This window comes from Halichoerus grypus, chromosome 2 (assembly GCF_964656455.1).
Source record: "Halichoerus grypus chromosome 2, mHalGry1.hap1.1, whole genome shotgun sequence".
In the NCBI taxonomy this organism is placed as follows: domain Eukaryota; kingdom Metazoa; phylum Chordata; class Mammalia; order Carnivora; family Phocidae; genus Halichoerus; species Halichoerus grypus.
Window position 1 is genome coordinate 108,778,526 of NC_135713.1, and position 18,743 is coordinate 108,797,268.

An 18,743-nucleotide genomic window follows, 5' to 3' on the forward strand; every position below is an offset into this window, starting at 1 on the left:
AAAAGATTGGCAATCCTTATTTAAGAATGAACTGTGAATTTTGAAGAGTTTTGTGGTCGTTATTCATCATCTGCGAGCGGGAAACCCCATTCATCTTTTTACTCGGCAGCCTCAGCTGTAGGGATACCATTATTAAATGGCGTTTACCAGAGGTGAGGAGGAAAACCTCCTCCCCAGAGGTTCGCCCCCGCCAACCAATCACGACACAGCCTGCTCTGAGTCCACACACCCCCCCACCCTGGTAGACCCAGTGATGGAGTGTGATTGGTGCATAGTTGGGCTTTTATGGGAGGGGTTTCTTGTCACTCTTCCTGGCTTCCCTGCAGTTCCTTATTTGGTAGCTTTTGACAGAACTAGTCTTTCTTGCAGCTAAGCATCTTGACATACATTATTCATTAAGCCCTGGAGCTCAGGAAGAAAAAGATGCAGACCCTTAGGTCGTTAGATATTTCTTTATCACATGAATTTTCTTTATTCAGAATAGTTGTAGAATTCTGTTCCATTCTGGAGTTTTACAAATGGCATGTGTTCAATGGAAAGACGGCTAGATGGGATCTAATGCAAGGCTTTCTTGTGTATACTTAATTACCAAAAATCTTTAAAAACCCACACTCTGGCTTGCGGATATTGTTAAAAGTATCAAGCTTTTGAAGATATACATGTTTTAGAACTTACTGTCTCTTTATATAATCAATCAAAAATGCCTGAAGCAAACTATTTACTGTCAGTGTCTTGGGGCTACATTAAGGTAAGATTTATTTAGCTCCTAATTGTTCTGATTACATAACTGATAGTTTTAATAAATTACAATGGAGTCAACCTTTGTAAGCAGTCTTTTATTTTTTCCTTAGATGTGAACTGCAAAAGAAATATGTGTTTTTAGTGGTCAAGATAAGGAGAAAATTTATAACTTTTATTAGTTGTAGTTTGCATGTTAAAATAGCTTTTTAATGTGCAGTGGTTCTTCTTTTTGTCATAGGGTATAGATTTGAGTTGTGCTTTTTAATATCAAGGTAATCAAACAAAATCATTGGAAATAAATTATTGGGCCCAATTACTTGCACTGATGTATGGGTTCCAGTTCATATGTAGCACCTTTTAAAGTTTATGAAAATTAATTTGTGACTCTAAAAATCTATACCACTTTAACCTGATGGGTATTTTTTTTCATCTTTGGATAGAAAGCTCTAGATGACATTAAAAATTGACATTACTTGACTATTTAAGTGATATATTATTAAAATGAAAACCTGATTATCTATTTGTAAAACTGAAAGAAATATATAAGTTCATCTGATACTGCTACTTTTGTTAATCTCAGGAAATGAAGTAATTCACTGAATTTACTAAGATTCTGTTCCGCTTGGCAAGCCTCTTGCATGCCTCATGGTAATGCTAGCCTGGCGATCTGATCTCCGTAAGAGAAGCAGGAGGTAGAGAAACCTTCTTCAGTCCTAAATGAAGCATCACTTCAGAACTTGAAATCTATTCTTGAACATTTGAGCCAATCAAAAACATAATTTTTAAGAATCCTTTCCCATTACTTTAAGGACTCGCAGACTGAAATATTTTTCATTTTCTTTGTTTCTTTGTAGAGGAAAATATCCTCTTTGCTGTGAGATTTTCTCACATTCTAAGAAAACTTATTTCAGTTTTAGTTGTCCAAGGAGTCATGATTCCCCACTTTGTTTTAAGTTAATGGATGGCCCCAATTTTTTTAATTGTTTTTGAAATATACAGACTTCCATTATTTGAATTTTGTTAGCCATTTTTTGCTTAAAAATTTTTTTTAGTACAGAAAAGTATAGTAAGTAATAAAGGAAAATCCCATAATCTCCCTAGAATTCATCTCTTAGCTTTTAGACCGCTCACTTTTTGTATGTTTTTGAAGGGCTTCATATTTGTATTATGATTATGAACAATACTTCCAAGAATCTAAATAAGGAATTGTAGAGCTTTTATTTTTGAGGAAAATTGTTGCTGGCCAGCCTTGTTTATGTCTTAATAGTATACTGCTAAAAACACCTAAGAAGGGCAAATATAAATATATTTAGTGTTATGCATTTTGACAGATTTATTTTTATACAGCCAATGCAGTATTTATTTTAGCTTTTAATGCTGATATCTACCAAACTTGTAATATATCACAATGCAGCATATTCAAATGATTTTTAGCAGAATATTGGCTGGGGTCAGGGGTGGGGCGGGGTAAGGATTTTCTTAGTGTTTGACCTTTACCACCTTCTTAATTATATACTAGGAGAATATAAAATGTACCCAGGACATTGGCATACAGGGATTGTATTTAAGAATACTCTAACTTTATTTTATTATTAAATTTTGCTTCCTCAACAGTCTTAAATGTAGAACATAAATTGGAAAATGGGAGTTTAAAAAGCAAAATACAGAATTTATTTCAACTGCATTTTCACTTTTCTTTATGCTTTACATGCTGCACGCAGACATTCTGATGCATGATGAGAACAAAGGATTTGAAAGCATTCACTTAAATCGTCCTCTTTTTGTCATTGTTGGAACAGTAATTCCATCTATTATTTCATACTGTTTAGACCAAAAGCAATCAGAATAACTCATCAACAGAAAATATTTAGAGGTCACTTTTTAAAATATCTAAATGCTCAATTAAATTGTTCTGCATCTTGCAACCAGTTTTTTTTTTTTAATCAGTTCTGTATTGTATCTCTTCTAAATCTATAAATTGAGGACTGTAGCAATGTTCTAGGAAAAACACATTTTATTACCTTTTCTAATCATTTTCCTCTCAGGATAATTTTTTGTAGTTATCCTAATAAATGGTATGTAGTCATCTTAAATGAGAGAAACTCCACTTACATTTTAAAATGATTGTTGAATTGTTTCGTGTCTTGTTCTTTAGTACAGCCAGCTCTATACTCCAAAATCGTACTGTAAGACCAGTTGAGAAAGCCCTGATGGTAATCTTTATGGTTATTAATTTAGCTTCCCTGAAAGTTTTATATCAACAGCAAAAAAGGGAAGCAATTTTAACTCCTTTTAGAAAATGCTCTTATGTTATAACTTAATTGACTCTGAAAATTGTCTTTAAGAAATCTCCCACGGCCTTTCCCTTGGGAAGAAAGAGGACTGCTGAAAATACTGTCTCTTCTAATCATGTTAAGAGGAAATGTTGCCTTCCTTAGAGCACCTGACAAACCTTAACCTTGGCAAGGATATAGGTGTGCGCTGAAGGGTTTCTCCACCCCACACTTCTGGGTTTTGAACAGCATAAGCGTAGCCTGGGAATAGATGTATATGTGCAGAAACAGTCAGTGCATATGCAACCTGTAATTTATCAGTCTGTAGAATAGATTTCCTTGCACTGGCTTTTTTTGCCTTAGTTATCTCTATTGACTGGCTATTTTGAGGGATTATATAAACGAACTGCCAGGAAAATTACAGTTCATTATTTATGTTATTCCAGAGAATCCAGTAATTTGTGTTGCGTATCTGCAGGTACCATGTAATTTTTTCTGCTGAGCATATGGCAACATATTCCTCATACTAGGTTGCTTCCAATTTAGAAGGTAGTGTTATGGAAAAACTGGGTCCCTATCTAACTTTTCCAGTTGCACCCTCCCCTACCCCCCAGCTTACATCATTTTTTAGTTACATGGAGAGAAATGCACGGAGGGCAGGTGGACAGCAGCTGCTGAATAGACTGAGGAAGGGCTAGGAGCGGCTGGAAGCCCTGCCTCGCATGCCCGCCCCTCCCCAGAACACACTGTCATGAGCAGGCTGTTCTTACTGGCAACTTGTAATTCATAGCACAGACATTTACAGGTCAAAGAGATATTCACTCAGTATATGTTTTAAATGTTTAGCAGAGTCTCTTTTGATTTTGTTTTGCCTAAAGAATAGATTTTTCCAAGAGTAAACTTCATTTGTTAAGCAAGGATTTACTTACCTTTGGGCTTTGCTCATTGTATTTTTTGTTATATTTTTGAAGCATGGTTATCATCTGCTATGTGAATAATACCCTAAATTACTTTTTAGAATGGGTAGGGGAGCTAGATGTTTATATATGTATTTTTTTGTGGGCATAACTAGTCAGATCTTCCATCTGTTTGTCCTGCAATTATAAAAATCAGCTGTCACTATAAAAGGCCCAGGGAACTGGGAGGTAGAAGGAGCTCAGTGTTAAGCACCTACTGTGTGCCCGGCAGAAGACAAGATGCTTTCTATTAGCTCATTTAATTAGTTAATAGCTTATAACTTAACTCAATATAACTTTATGAAAAATGGACAGAAAATGTTTTGAACACTATTACAAAGGTCTTCATGAATATTCTTAGGAGGCCCAGATTTTTCCCAGCAGATCATAATGTATAATGCTGAGTGGAAACAAGCAGCAGCCTATGTTTTGTATACTGCATGATGCCAATTTAAGATATATACAAGTAAATGTTGGGAAAAAAGACATAGATGGAAAAATAGGTAATTATCTGTGGTTATCTCTGAACAATGGGGACATACACGATTTCTAATTTTTTCTATATAGCTTTTTAGATTTTCTCTGTCATGTATGCACTTTATAATCAGAGAAAAGTTATTGAAAGAAATACATGAACCAAAAAAAATGAACTTTATGTTCCTGAGTTCAAGAATAAACTCCCTAGACCTATAAATTAACAACCAGAAAAATTAATATTGGTTATGGCCAGTTCTTCAGTTTTGGCTACAAGAGAATGCTAATACACATTTCTTACACCCAGCAATTTGTTGAAATGTTTTTATTGATCTCCCTCAGTACTTTTGTGATAAATTCCTGTACCTAATCTAAATGGTCAATAAGATTGCCTTTAGAAGTGATTTGCCAAATCATCTTGAATGAGGACACCTTGGTATGAATTATCCAGAGAAGCAAGATTTTTTCTTAAATTCTAATAAACTAAATACTGAGTTAGAATTACATTTCAAACATTACTAAATGGTAAATTCGCTACTCTCTTTTCCCCAGACTCAAATGAGAATTTATGGTGAAATTTCAAATTCTAAAGGCTACTGAACATTAGAGTAAAATGTGTTTGACCTTTTTGATCAAGTATCTAATAGTAATCTATGTAATAGAAAAAATTATTGTTTCTGTATATTAAGAGAAATATTAAAGCATACTTAAGTTAAAGGGCCATCTGGGCTATTTTGGGAATCAAAAGAAAACATAGTAACATACAGCTGATAGATGGAAAAGCATAAAGTCCTGGAGAATCTTGGATTTGGGTAATGCCATGTGATGATTATAAGTTAATTCCATTTTTTTTTTTTAAGATTTTATTTATTTTTTGACAGAGAGAGACAGTGAGAGAGGGAACACAAGCAGGGGGAGTGGGAGAGGGAGAAGCAGGCTCCCTGCTCAGCAGGGAGCCCCATGTGGCTATACTAATGGACAGCTCAGATTCTAGAACTTTCCAACATTATAGAAAGTTCTATTGGATTTCACTGATCTAAACTGTCAGGACAATTTAAAAATTCTTGGGCATGTTTTCTCTATCTTACAGTATGCTCATGTTACCTCAATTACATTTTCCTCTTATGTTACTTCATTTTGTTTTTCTGTTTTTCAGTTTAAAAGGATGCTTAATCGGGAGCTCACCCATCTCTCTGAAATGAGTCGGTCTGGAAATCAAGTGTCAGAGTATATATCAAACACATTCTTAGGTGAGAATAATAATTTAAATGCAATTTTAAAGTTTTCTTTTGAGTTGTTTGTTTTTGGAGGTGGATTGGGGCACCAACTCATTTTGGAAACCAAACGAGTATTAGGAATTCCATTTGTTTTCATTCATCTGATTAATAATTTGAGTATCTAAACCTCTAAGCTTTGGAATCTAAGGTGACAAAATACATTTTTTTATCTTTTAGTTTTATTCAGGACTTTAGGGATTCTATGGATTCAAGTTGTAGGTTGCCAGTTTTTCCAAAGCAGTAAACCATAAAATGTGTTTTACAGAGAGATCTATGCATGCATTCAACAAATTCTTGTTAAATTCCAGACATTGCTGGGCATTTGTTAATGATAAATTAGAAATGGTACCTGCCATAATGAGTTATAGTCTAATGAACACCAAGCCTGGTAGACTGATGAGGCAGATATAATACAACTAAAGAAAAGCTTGCTGATAATAATAGTTGACAGTGTGGTGTACTGGGACACCACCCCACCCCCCATCCACGGGAAGAAAATTCGTTTAGTGAAAGTCAATAATGTGAACATATCCTTGATTTGAATTTATTTTCAAAATTGCTGTAATCTCTTAATTAGCACTCTCACTAAAGAAACATTTATTGAACACACGCTATGTGCAAGGATGAGTTAGAGGAGCTCACTGCCTTGAAATAGTTGATGAAAACACTGAGGCATCTAATGTCTTTTATTTGAAAACAACGAATCTGACAGTTACTTATCAGATGATACTGGAAATTTCCTGTGCTCCCCTTGTTACATCATAACCATTATCTCACTATAGCACAGAAAATATAAAATAGCAGAAACAATGTAAGTCATTCAAATATACTGTTTGTATTCTTACATTATGACCCATTTCAGTAAGCCTTTAGGTTCACCCAGTGCTGTTTTTATATTTGTGTATGAAGTTCCTTCCTTTTCAAAATAGGTATTAAAACTGGAATCCTTAGGTGGCAAGAGCAGTTTCCAAGCCACTAAGTGAATTTCAAACAGGGACAGAGTTGATGAACAGTGGAAATAACCAATATGTTTTGCTTTTTCCAAGTCTGCTATCATAAGTCTTGCAAAAAAAAATTTTATTACAGCATTCCATCCAAGTAGTAACCACTGAATACATTTGATGTTAATTATTTTGCAGTGGGATTTATTTGTTCAATTTTGTGTTGGAGGGTATCATAGTAGGCCCATATCAAATTGTAAATACTCAACTTCTCTAAAAGAAGTGTTTCTTAGAAACATTTTCTGGAACATATCATGATTAATTAAAACCTGTCCAACTATGGATGTTATGATTAAAAAATAACAACTCAGGTAGACTTCACAGTAAATGTAGAACCTTTTCTAAATTTCTTCAGATAAGCAACATGAAGTGGAAATTCCTTCTCCAACTCAGAAGGAAAAGGAGAAAAAGAAAAGGCCAATGTCTCAGATCAGTGGGGTCAAGAAGTTGATGCACAGCTCCAGTTTGACGAATTCAAGCATCCCAAGATTTGGGGTTAAAACTGAACAAGAGGATGTCCTTGCCAAGGTAAGATGATTTTAAGGATCATGATTATAATATGTTGGGATGCCTTTTAATGAGTTTTGAATCTTTCTCTTTTAAGTAGAAGGACTAATTCATTAATTTGTGGGGTCCTTTTTTTTTAAAGGTGGCAAAGTACTTTATAAAGCTCTTTACAAATTATTTGGGTGTTATTAATATGTGGACTTAGACAGGTGGTTTGGTGTATGTGTTTACATCTCCATTTGATTGTTTTACTTTCAAGAGTTAGAAATATTTTATATCTTTTGGGTTTCAGAAGAATAGTTAAGGTTTTATGAATAGATTTTATCTATTGAAGAAATGCTTTGAAATTGATAGTCAAAGTATATAACTACATTGTATTGTCAAAGGCGTTAGGTTAAAGCATACTATTCAGTTTTCAGTACATTTAAGTGGGTTTACCTAGAAGTTTGCCTGTATTTACGGGGTGCGTCCATTACATTTAAAATGAATCTTTTTTTTTTAAACCTAACACTCTTTTTATTAAGGTCAGTAACATTTAAATGAATGTGTTCATTGATTTATATTCTACTTCTGCTTCCTAATTTTTTCAATCTTTCTGTAACCCCAGGAACTAGAAGATGTGAATAAATGGGGTCTTCATGTTTTCAGAATAGCAGAGCTGTCTGGTAACCGGCCTTTGACTGTTATCATGCATACTATTTTTCAGGTAATGTGGTTAAGTTCTATCACCTTTCCTTTATTGGGTGACATAATGTCTAGTCTGTGAAATGTGCTTGTGTTTTATCTTCTTTACTATTCACTCTCTTTTGCTTATTTTGATGCTTTTTTTCTCATTTGCCCCTTTACCAAGGGACAAATGATAACAAAGTATGGAGTATGGGTCAAAGACAACTAAACCAATTTTGTTATTTTTTCCATTCCAAGAAGTCATGTGGGAAAAATAAAGCAATTCATTAAAACAAGAGTTTAAAAATTATCTACATGACCTGATTTGCATAGAGAGTAGAGTACTAACTAAAAAAGGAATAAGCCCCTTGCTGACTAACCTTAGAATATAATTTCTTCAATTGCTCTTTCTTGTACTGCTCTCTTCACCATGTCAGTTTCCCATTCTGTTGAGCTTTTGCCCCAGCTCAGGATTAGAATATAAATGAGGAGTTGAGGCTGTAGACAACATGGGACTAGCATGGCATGTTCCAACCCTAGAGAAAATGTTGAGTTCCAATTGGTGTGATCCATTAGCTAAGTCAGCGGTACTGGGCTGAAGCTGCCTTCATGATTATCAGACACAGACACTTTGACAGTTGGCAGCTTATTCCCGACACCATACCTCTTGAGGAAAGCACGTGAGGCCCCAGAAGGACAGCCCTACCCTGGCTTTGTCCCCAAAGCCCCTGGATATTCTCAAAGGGTTCCATTTTCCTCACTAGACACTGCAAGAATGCTATTTCTATTTCTGGGTTATCCATAGGTGACACTGGTGTGATTTTTCTGTTAACACACTCTATGGAAAATATTTTTATGTGAAAACAAAATGTTAAGAGGATTTCCTTTCCTACAGGAACGGGATTTATTAAAAACATTTAAAATTCCAGTAGACACTTTAATTACATACCTTATGACCCTGGAAGACCATTATCATGCTGACGTGGCCTACCACAACAATATTCATGCTGCAGATGTAGTCCAGTCAACACATGTGCTGTTATCTACACCTGCTTTGGAGGTAAATCTGGTTTCTAAAACTTTGAGACCACTAACCCGCTACTCATAAACATCTCTTAAACTTCTATACTGAAGGGTGTATGGGGCAGAAAATTAATGGCTTCATGGGAAGTATGTTGAGTTATAGGGAAAAAATGTTGTGATTAATAAACAGTTCAGTCTTTGATGAATTTTGCCGTGAAAGTTGATCAAAGATTTAGGGATTCATCTGTTCATGATACTGCTTCTTTGAAATGACCTAGTGGACATTCCATAAAGTACATCTGGCTTATTCAGTTTCACTTAGTTTTTTTGGAATTTAGCCTGATGCCTTTTACATTTATAGTTCAACAGATGATATTTATAAAATAGAGACAATGCTTTGATATTTTTCATGGAATTTTTCAGAAAGAAACACATCTTTAATTCTACCAGATGTTAAGAAGTTGTTCCATTAAATGTTTATTAAGACAATTTGATTTCCTTAATCATTTGGGGGAAAGATTCTCTTTTGCTGATATATTTTATAGTTCAGATTGTTTTCATCATAAAATTGTGTTAATACCTCATCATCTGAGTAAGTGGGTCTCTAGTGGGGATGGTTCTTCCCTATTCCTCCTGCCCTGACTCCCCCACCCCCAGGGACATTTGACAATATGTGGAGACCTTGTTGTCTGTCACAACTTGGAGATAGATGCTTCTGACATCTCATGCTTCAGGCCAGGGATCCTGATACTACAGAGCACAGGATAGCCTCCCACAACAGAATAATCTGGCCCCAATTGTCAATTCTGCTGAGATTGAGAGTCCCTGTTTGAATGAAAGAATATAATTGCTCATGTCATTAATTTTATGTACATTTTCAGGACATCCTTAAACATCTTAAATACTTTAAAATAAGCTATTAAATATTTTGAAGCCTCATTCTGTTTTCCAGCAAATTCTAGGAAGTAATTTCGCATTTGTATATATCTTCCATTATATTATTACAGAATAATAATGTTATCTGTCTTGTCTGATTTTATAGGCTGTGTTTACAGATTTGGAGATTCTTGCAGCAATTTTTGCTAGTGCAATACATGATGTAGATCATCCCGGTGTGTCAAATCAGTTTCTGATCAATACAAGTGAGTGAAGTTTGTTTTTGCAGGAAAAATTTTTCCTTTGTATGTTTTAGAATGACTGAGCTTGTTTATAAACTTGGGATGTTTCCAGGGCCATAATGTTCTTTTGGGATGTGTAAATGTGCATTTTATTGATAGTGTGTATTAATGTAACCTAGCTCTGAAAATTATCATTCTATCCCATGAGGCTTATGTTGTTTGAAAAACATGCATTCCAGTACTTCTCTAGAAATAATATGTTAGGCAAGGGTAATCAAAAGTGAAAGTTTGCAGAAAGATTTAGATAGTTATATTGTCCCTAAAATTTGAAGTAAAAACAGGAAAAGTTAGACCTTCCTCACTTTATTTAGGTTGTCATTTCATCCTCTTCAGAGGCTGTGATTACTCTTTCCTCATACACCACCATACCCAGCTCTGTTCTTTCCTTTTTACATCTTCTGTTGAGGGCAGTAAGAACATCTCTTTGACTTTTTATCTCTTTTGATTTCTCTTTTATTTAAATATTTTCAACCATTAAATTTTTTCTCGAACCCATGACGTTTCATCAAATAAGAAGTCAACCCTTGGGACGCCTGGGTGGCTCAGTCGGTTATGCGTCTGCCTTCAGCTCAGGTCATGATCACAGGGTCCTGGGATTGAGCCCCAGGCTCCCTGCTCAGTGAGGAGTCAGCTTCTCTCTCACCCCCAGACCCCCAGCCTCTGCTCATGCACATGCTTGCCTGCTCTCTCTCTCTCTCTCAAATAAATAACATCTTTATTTAAAAGAAAGGCATCACTGAATTTGGACATATGAGGAGTGATAGAGACTGTTTAATATGGGGCATCTCTGACACACGGCTTCATAGAAAACCCCTGTAGGGAATGTTTAGGCAATACCTGAGCTATGCCTTTGCAAAGAGGTTTCAGTTTTACAAAATTTCTATTCTTTTGATACTTGAAGTTAATTGGTAAATGATTTAAATGTAGTAGTATTTAATTTCCTCCCACCGTGCTATATCAATGTTATAAATCCACATTTATATACAAAAAAAAATGCAAAGTTGTTAGAGAATTTCTTATATCTATTAAAAATCTGCCCCTTTTTTGCTGTGAGATTGTGGATTAACAGCCTTCTTGTGACTAAAGAAGTCGAACTTTGTGGCGTCTTTTCATTCCCCTTTTATTCCCTATACTTTGCTGTAGCCAGATTTAAAGAGGCAATTTAAATGTAGCCTCATTTTGAGAGATTTAACTCAGATCTTTAAGATTATTTACATCTATTTTTTATCTCTCAGTTGGCTCTGGACTACTCTATAACAAAATGCACCTCTGTGACTCATTTTATACGTAGGAGGGTTGGGAAGGTCATGAATTTCCTGAGAGGTGTGGTTACTCAAGTACATTTTAGAAGTTTGGTTTATGAACTTACTAACCCAGGATTGGAGAGGCTAAATCTCATGTTCCAGCTATCTTATGAGAACCTATACTGGGCTGCTTTCAAGAGTCATCAAGGCATTACTAAATATTAACACATAGCTATTTATACACATCAGATGCAACTATATGAGTTTACAGTATCAGTGCTTAAGGTTGAGTTTACAGTATCAAGTGCTTAAGCTTCTCCTTCTGTGAAGGGCAGAGAGGTCATATAGTACAGTGTGCTGTACGCTGGTACTTTTCCTTAGCCTGACCCGATTTATTATTTTGATTCTTATGCATGCATATCAAGATTTTACAAAGACATAAAAATTTTGTTTTAATGTCAGCCTTTAAAAAAAGATATGCATTTTTTTCTTTAAATTAACACCCAAAATAAAGACTGGTGTGTTATCTTTGTATTCTACTCCATACGGTACTTTTGTTCTCTTATTGTAGCATTACAATTAAGAAGAGATTAGAGAACAGATTAAAACAGTGGATAATAAAGTCACTGTTTCCAAGTACTCTGATAATGTTTTTAAGAAAAATGAGAACTGGCTCTGGTATTCTCTCTTGTAGACCCCCTAATAAGGTCAAATGGGCTTAGGCTGGCACTGGAGAACTCTGGCAGGCATTAGGGTACCCATGGAGTGTGAAATTTAAGTAGCAAGGCGTCAGTCCACAAATGAGTCTGATGCCCTCCAAAGTTTGAGACCCTCTGAGATAGATGATGAACAGATTTAGGGGACACTAATACATACAGTAACAGCGGCCTCTTTAAGGTCATTTTGCTGATGACCTGCCTGAGGTGGAAGGGTAACTGATCCTACTTCTGGAAGTACTTTGTTATTCAGTGATCATGGGATGATCTCCTTTCTCGGAGACCTCAGCAACACTGGGAGGTTAACAGTTCCCAAAGCAGCTTTGGATCCCTAATGTTTTCTCCAGGGCGGGGTGTGAGGAGGCTGTGTTATTCCTGCAAGAATGAATCAGCATCATCAGCTGGTACATGAAAGTATCCCAGGGTGGATCAGGGCCCCAGATCGTTATGAGAATTCAAGGCCTTAGTTAGCTTTTGACTAGGGGTCATGCCAGCAAGCATTTTATTTCAGGACGCAGGAGAGGTTAATAAGTAACCAGTAACACAAGTAAGTTTGAACTTCATAGCATTCTATAAAGGAGTCTCTCTCATAACTTGTAAACTTGTAATAAATAGCTTTTTTGAAATACTCTATCAAAATTATGTGATTATTTTTAGTTTGCAGCAACCCCCCCCTTTTTTTTTTAATATATAGACATTAAGTGTATGTTTTCTGTTTTTTTCATGGATTGATTGAGCCTCAGTGGTTCAGACTAGCACTCTTACCTTGGAGCTGGTGCTGCCAACTTGTCCAAAGCCAAGGGTTGAATCTGTTTCTTATAATAGAGAAGTCTAAAGACTTGTAATCATCACATTTACATACCCATAGTTGGGAGGTCACTTGTCCTATTTTAAGGAGACTCCAGAGGCACAGTGAGGTGGCATGACCACCTCTGGTAGAAGGGCTCTGGAGCTCACCAGGCTGCTTCCCAGTCCAGGTACTCCTCTGCTTCTTAGTGGTGACAACAGTTCCCATGATTTGTTCCACTTGTAGGCGCCAAATGATTTGATACTAATGATACGTACACTCTTGGTAAACATGCCAGAGGTTTTGAGAAACAGAAACATCATTTCTACTGGCAGAGTTGGTTAAGTTTTGTAAGTGATTTGGGGGAATGGGGGAATCCGAGTAGGATTTTAAGAAGTTGAAATTCCAGGGTGGGGAGCTGCGTCAGTCTTTTTCAAGGACAGTACATGTAAATAAACCCATAAAATGTAAATGGAATCATAAAGTTTTGAATAGAACATGCTGGAGAGTATTTATCATAACAAAAGCATTTGACTTCACGGCATTATTTTCTGAAACAATAAAGTACCGTCAAAAGTACAGACTATATATAGTATTACATTTTACTTGGAAAACAAGTAATTTTTGCTTATAGCAAGGGTGCGTAAATTTTAGGGAAAAAGATTTACTCACATTGGTCATGTGTTCAAAGCATATGGCTTTGATTTCCAAGAGCAGAGACATTTCACTATATTAAAGTGGAGCTGTATTTAGCTACCAGTATACACGCTGTTTTATTTCTCTAGTCTCATTTTAAAATAAGCTTTCCATAGCTGTATCTGTGGATTATTTATAGAATGTTATTTTTCTGCATAAATCTAACACTTTCATAATAAGGATAAATTCATTTTTATCAAATGTGATTATATAAAATACTACAGAGATTGATACTTTATTCAAGAAAAAAATCCTGAGAGCCTACTCTGTGCCAAACAACGTTCTAGGCATTAGGAATATATGGGTGAATGAGGTAATGGCCTGGCTTTGAAGAGCTTGCATTCCACTGGAAGAGAATAAACTGTAACACGTGAATATCAGATGGGACTAGTCCCATGGAGAAAAATAAGGCAGGTTACCGGCATAGGGCGTTAATGAATTGAGGGAGTGACCCAGTTTTAATCCTTTGTCCTTGGCAACTAGATCTTAAAACTACCACTTCCCTTCCCTATTTCAAGGAGAAATATTTTGTTCAGAAGTGCTGGAGAAACCAGACAACCATGCACATTACGTGAATAACTTTTCATTTTATATAGGGTCTTAAGTCTCTAAGTGGGTTGGGAGGTCTTTGGAAGAGATTGTTAAGACTTGAACAGAGATAATGACAAGTCAGGTGGAATGTGATCAGGGCCAAATCAGTGGTACAAATTATAAAGGACTTTATAGCAAAAAGTGAGCAGTTCTGCCTGTGGTAATCAGGATGGGCTTCATGCAAGAGGTAACTTGTACTGGGCCTTGAGGATGAACGGGTTGCAACAGAAATGTTCTATCAACTATTTTCTCACCCCCACCACCACCACCACCACCTTCCTGTACCTTAGAGCAAAGTGTGAAGGCAACTTTCTGGTGATTGCCGAACCTTCAAGGACTCTATGTAGAAGTGCTGCAGTAGTGTCTTTGGAGAAAAACTTCTCAGGAGATGCATAATCTTACCTCCTTTACATGTGTCCACGTGCCTTCAGCCCTAAAGAGTAGAAAGTTAAATGACTACCCTGAGATTCAGTTGCTTAAATGCTGCTACATGTTCATTTAAAAATCAGTGGTCTTCACCACCTTCTTGTTAACAGCCCCAAAACTGGAGAGGCAAGGGAGACCCACTTGTAAGGAATCTTTTCATCACCTTTCTGGCCAGTCTGGATTCTTAGTAAATGTCAGGAGCCAACAGCTTTCCAAGGCAGGCTTCGTCAGGACTCTTGGACTGCCCTCTGTGTGCAAGGCCATCTTTACATTGATTAGAATTGAGACTCGTTGTTAGAGCATCCATACCACAGATCACCCTCTTCCTTAAAGTAACAATCCTCACCTTGTTCTTCTGTAGGCTCCACAGCCTTATTTTCTTTCTTTTTTCTTCATGAGGTATATAAACCTGTCTGGGTTTTTGTAAGCCTGAGTCAGGTTGGTGCATTAATGCCTCTTATCTATATGCATATTTATTCCCTTACAAGAACCGTAAAAGTTGAATTGGGCATTATTTGTCCAGTCAGAAAACATTTGCCTTCTTTCCAATATATATCTATTTAATAGGATTCTACTGTAGAAACAAAAATACCAGGGGCTAAGATCCTATATAGTGTTAATTTTTTTATTTCTATGTTTAACATCTATAGATAAATGTTCACAGTTAGAAGCTTTCAGAGACTATTTGAAAGTCAGACCTGACCAGATACTATCTGAATGAATGAGTGAACACTATTGTTTTATCCCCCCAAAAGAGACCGTACATACCTACTCCTTGGTACTCTAAACATCTCCATTCCTGTAGTTTGAGAGCAAAAATTTAGATGTGTAAATTCCTATTTCTATAGTCCTGGTAAATTCATAGGATTTCACAATAGAAATATGTCTTGAACCTCTCTTTTCCTTCCTGGTTCCTTTAAAATAGTCATTGAGTAGCATTGCATATTTGTTTCTTAGAAATGAATGTTTATTTCCCAGGCATTAGTCAGGAAAAAAGATCAAATACATGTGCTTTTGGTCTTTCCAGTGACCTAAGTGGAAACAGAATAAAGCACCAATTTTTTTTAATGACTACCTTATGGAGTTGGTCTACTATTTACAGGAACCAGGAAAGGAGCAGGATCTTACTGCCTAAAATACAAAGGTCCAGGGCAGTCATAAGGGAGCAGCAAAATCTTCACCATGGAGTTATGTAGGCAGCTGAACACCAGTCTCTGTGAAGTCATGAGCATGCAGGTGGGAAGGGCTATATATCTGTATGTAGCGACGGCCATGATACTCGGGAAAAAACATGGAAAAAATGAGTAACACTTCGACTTCCGAAGCTGTGCTATGGAAAAAAATGAGTAAGAGCAGATGAACAAATCTAATATTGTTCATTTGTTCCAGACTGTTCTTGAGTATAATCCTAAATCACAGGATCCTTACATTCTATGAAATGTTGGGAAGGTGGTCCAGTTGGCAGGAACGTGCACCTTATGCTGTTGACGTGTTTCAGCTGTTAGAAATGATGCCATGTTCTGCTGCCCATGGAGCTGCATGTGGCACATCTGGAGGGGAGGTTCAAGAACATTCCGCCCAACTCTTCTTCCACTTTAGAAAAGAGGCAGCTGAGGACCATAGGCTGAAATGACTGGTCGCATGGCAGTAGCATTAGAACTCACTCCCAAGATTCCAGTGCTCCTTTCCACGGTTACACTAACTAGTGTATTCTCTCCTGGGTGGTGTCATGTCATGGTAAGGCTAACAGAGATGTTGAGGGGAAATTGCTTCTTAAACCCAAACTGTCTCAGAATATGAAGACTAAGATAAACTCAGAAAAAATGGCTTTGCTTATCTTCTATCTCCTTTCTATCTTTCAAGACTCCGAACTTGCCTTGATGTACAATGATTCTTCTGTCTTGGAGAACCATCATCTGGCTGTGGGCTTTAAGTTGCTTCAGGAAGAAAACTGTGATATTTTCCAGAATTTGACCAAAAAGCAAAGACAATCATTAAGGAAGATGGTCATTGACATTGTAAGTAGCTGATAAAAGCAAAAAAGAAAGTTGTAATACAAGTGTTTTTTTTAAAAGAGTAAGAATGAGTATCAGGTAAATGGAACCCTGTGTTTCAAAACTTCACGCTGCCCCTTACGTTCAGGAAGCTGCCTGTGCTGTGCAATGAGGTTCTCCAGTAGGTTTTCTCCTTCCAGCGGTTTGGAGTTCGGAATAGTGACAGCTTGTCATCATCATTCTAGTTTTATTTTCGAACTTCTCCAGTCTGGTGGCAGGCAGGGAAAATGACTAACAAAAGCAGTTAGTTCAAATGGATTTTCTCCACTTGTGAAATGGAAAATAAATTTATGTCAGTAGACGGTGCTGTTTACAGACCTCCATGACTTCTCTTTATGCATATTATTCACAGTAATTACGAGACACAGGAAAGCCTCTGGTTATCAGAAACTTACTGTGTTAAGCTTTGTACCTACAAAGGTAGGAATTACCTGTCTTGGAACACCAGAAAATTAACCATTTTCTGAAGTATTCTGTGAGCAACGTTGAATTACTTGGTCATAGTTCAGGTACCACTTTCTAGTCCAAGGAACAGAAGAAACTTCAGAACATGTGCTGATTTCTTACCTATGGGATCTCATCCCCTTTCCTCACCACGAAAGTGGCTGCTGGGTGCTCACCTTCTGTATATTGCACATGTTCACCTGGGCTTCCAGACAGCCTACAGCAAAGCCCAAGAGGCTGCCCGAAGGAGTGGCACGGAATTCCCATTCACTGCTGTTGGATGCCACAGTGTGCCTCCATTTCTTTCACGTTCTGCGTTAGTGTTTTCATGTGCAAATTCTGGGGACTTTTCCTCTGGACTTTGTTACTTACTAAATGCTCTTTCAAGGTGCTTGCAACGGACATGTCGAAACACATGAACCTACTGGCTGATTTGAAAACTATGGTTGAAACTAAGAAAGTGACAAGTTCTGGAGTTCTTCTTCTTGATAATTATTCTGACAGGATTCAGGTAAAACATCATTTGAATTTGTTCTGTGTTTGTGTGCACACGTCTAACTTTGTTAAGAGTCTAACTTTGATAAGATTTCTGTTTCCTTTCTTCCAGCTTATAATTTTAGTAATTTTAAGCAGAATTTTTTAACCAAATTCTTAATCTTGAGAATTAACCAGATAAAATTCTATTGGTTTTTTCATTTGCATTTGCGTTAAAAAAAAAAAAAACCTAATGTCCCACAAAACCGACCACTTAAGCAGCCCTGAATTTGATCAGCCATGCACACATAAGCAGTTTCAAGTGATATTTAGGTACGGTGGAAGGGACATTATTGGGGGCTATTAATACAAGTGTGAACCATACACAGACACATCATAGTTGAGCTGTCTGGAAGGAATCTTACACTACATGTATTTTTAAGTGTCACATTCATCCACTGTGAATTTCTATTAAAAAAAAAAAAACCAGCAGCAGGTGCTGAATAAAGTGTCTCTTTTAATAGGTCCTTCAGAATATGGTGCACTGTGCAGACCTGAGCAACCCCACGAAGCCGCTCCAGCTATACCGCCAGTGGACGGACCGCATCATGGAGGAGTTCTTCCGCCAGGGAGACCGAGAGAGGGAGCGGGGCATGGAGATCAGTCCCATGTGTGACAAGCACAATGCCTCTGTGGAAAAGTCACAGGTGATGCATTAAGCATAAAGTTTGCAGAGAGAACACAACTCCAACCTGAACATTTGATCGCTTTGTATACACATCACACAGTATTTCATTGGGTCTTTAAAATTACTTTGTTTTTGACAGGCTCAATTTCACTTTAGTGTTTATGAGCCAGAAAACTCTCATTCTTATTATTTTTATTCATATGGTCATATATTCATTTCTCATGACATTATATTTATCCATTATGACCGTATTCATATAGTATACACATATATAGAGATTTTTGGGCCATCTGAACTCATAAGTGAATTCAGTTATATGAAGCCATATAGAGTACCTGGTCTGACTTTACTTATCTGGACTCACCTATAAATTGGCCATTCTAAAATAAAGTCCAGGTCTAATGCCCAAGCCCTACTTATATATAAACAAAGGGAAATTTTTTACATCATAAACATACTCTTGAACTAAGAGTTCTTGCTAATTTTCACCAGCTAGTAACAACACTTTTATATGTTCTATTGCCCAA

The 18,743-nt window shown here is 36.7% G+C and overlaps 1 protein-coding gene across 9 annotated transcripts in view; it reads left to right on the forward strand.

The window, feature by feature from the left end:
• Positions 1-18,743, forward strand: part of PDE4D (phosphodiesterase 4D) — a 1,430,886-nt gene that overhangs the window by 1,406,786 nt on the left and 5,357 nt on the right. For 8 of the 9 annotated variants that reach the window (XM_078067293.1, XM_078067294.1, XM_078067295.1 and 5 more), the window contains 8 exons: positions 5,601-5,694; positions 7,078-7,250; positions 7,837-7,935; positions 8,791-8,955; positions 9,961-10,060; positions 16,420-16,574; positions 17,443-17,565; positions 18,053-18,235. In XM_078067293.1, coding sequence (XP_077923419.1) covers positions 5,601-5,694; positions 7,078-7,250; positions 7,837-7,935; positions 8,791-8,955; positions 9,961-10,060; positions 16,420-16,574; positions 17,443-17,565; positions 18,053-18,235 — 1,092 coding nt within the window. Of the gene's footprint in view, positions 1-394; positions 749-5,600; positions 5,695-7,077; positions 7,251-7,836; positions 7,936-8,790; positions 8,956-9,960; positions 10,061-16,419; positions 16,575-17,442; positions 17,566-18,052; positions 18,236-18,743 lie in introns of those variants that run through there. The other variant, XM_036077327.2, reaches the window with a different exon arrangement.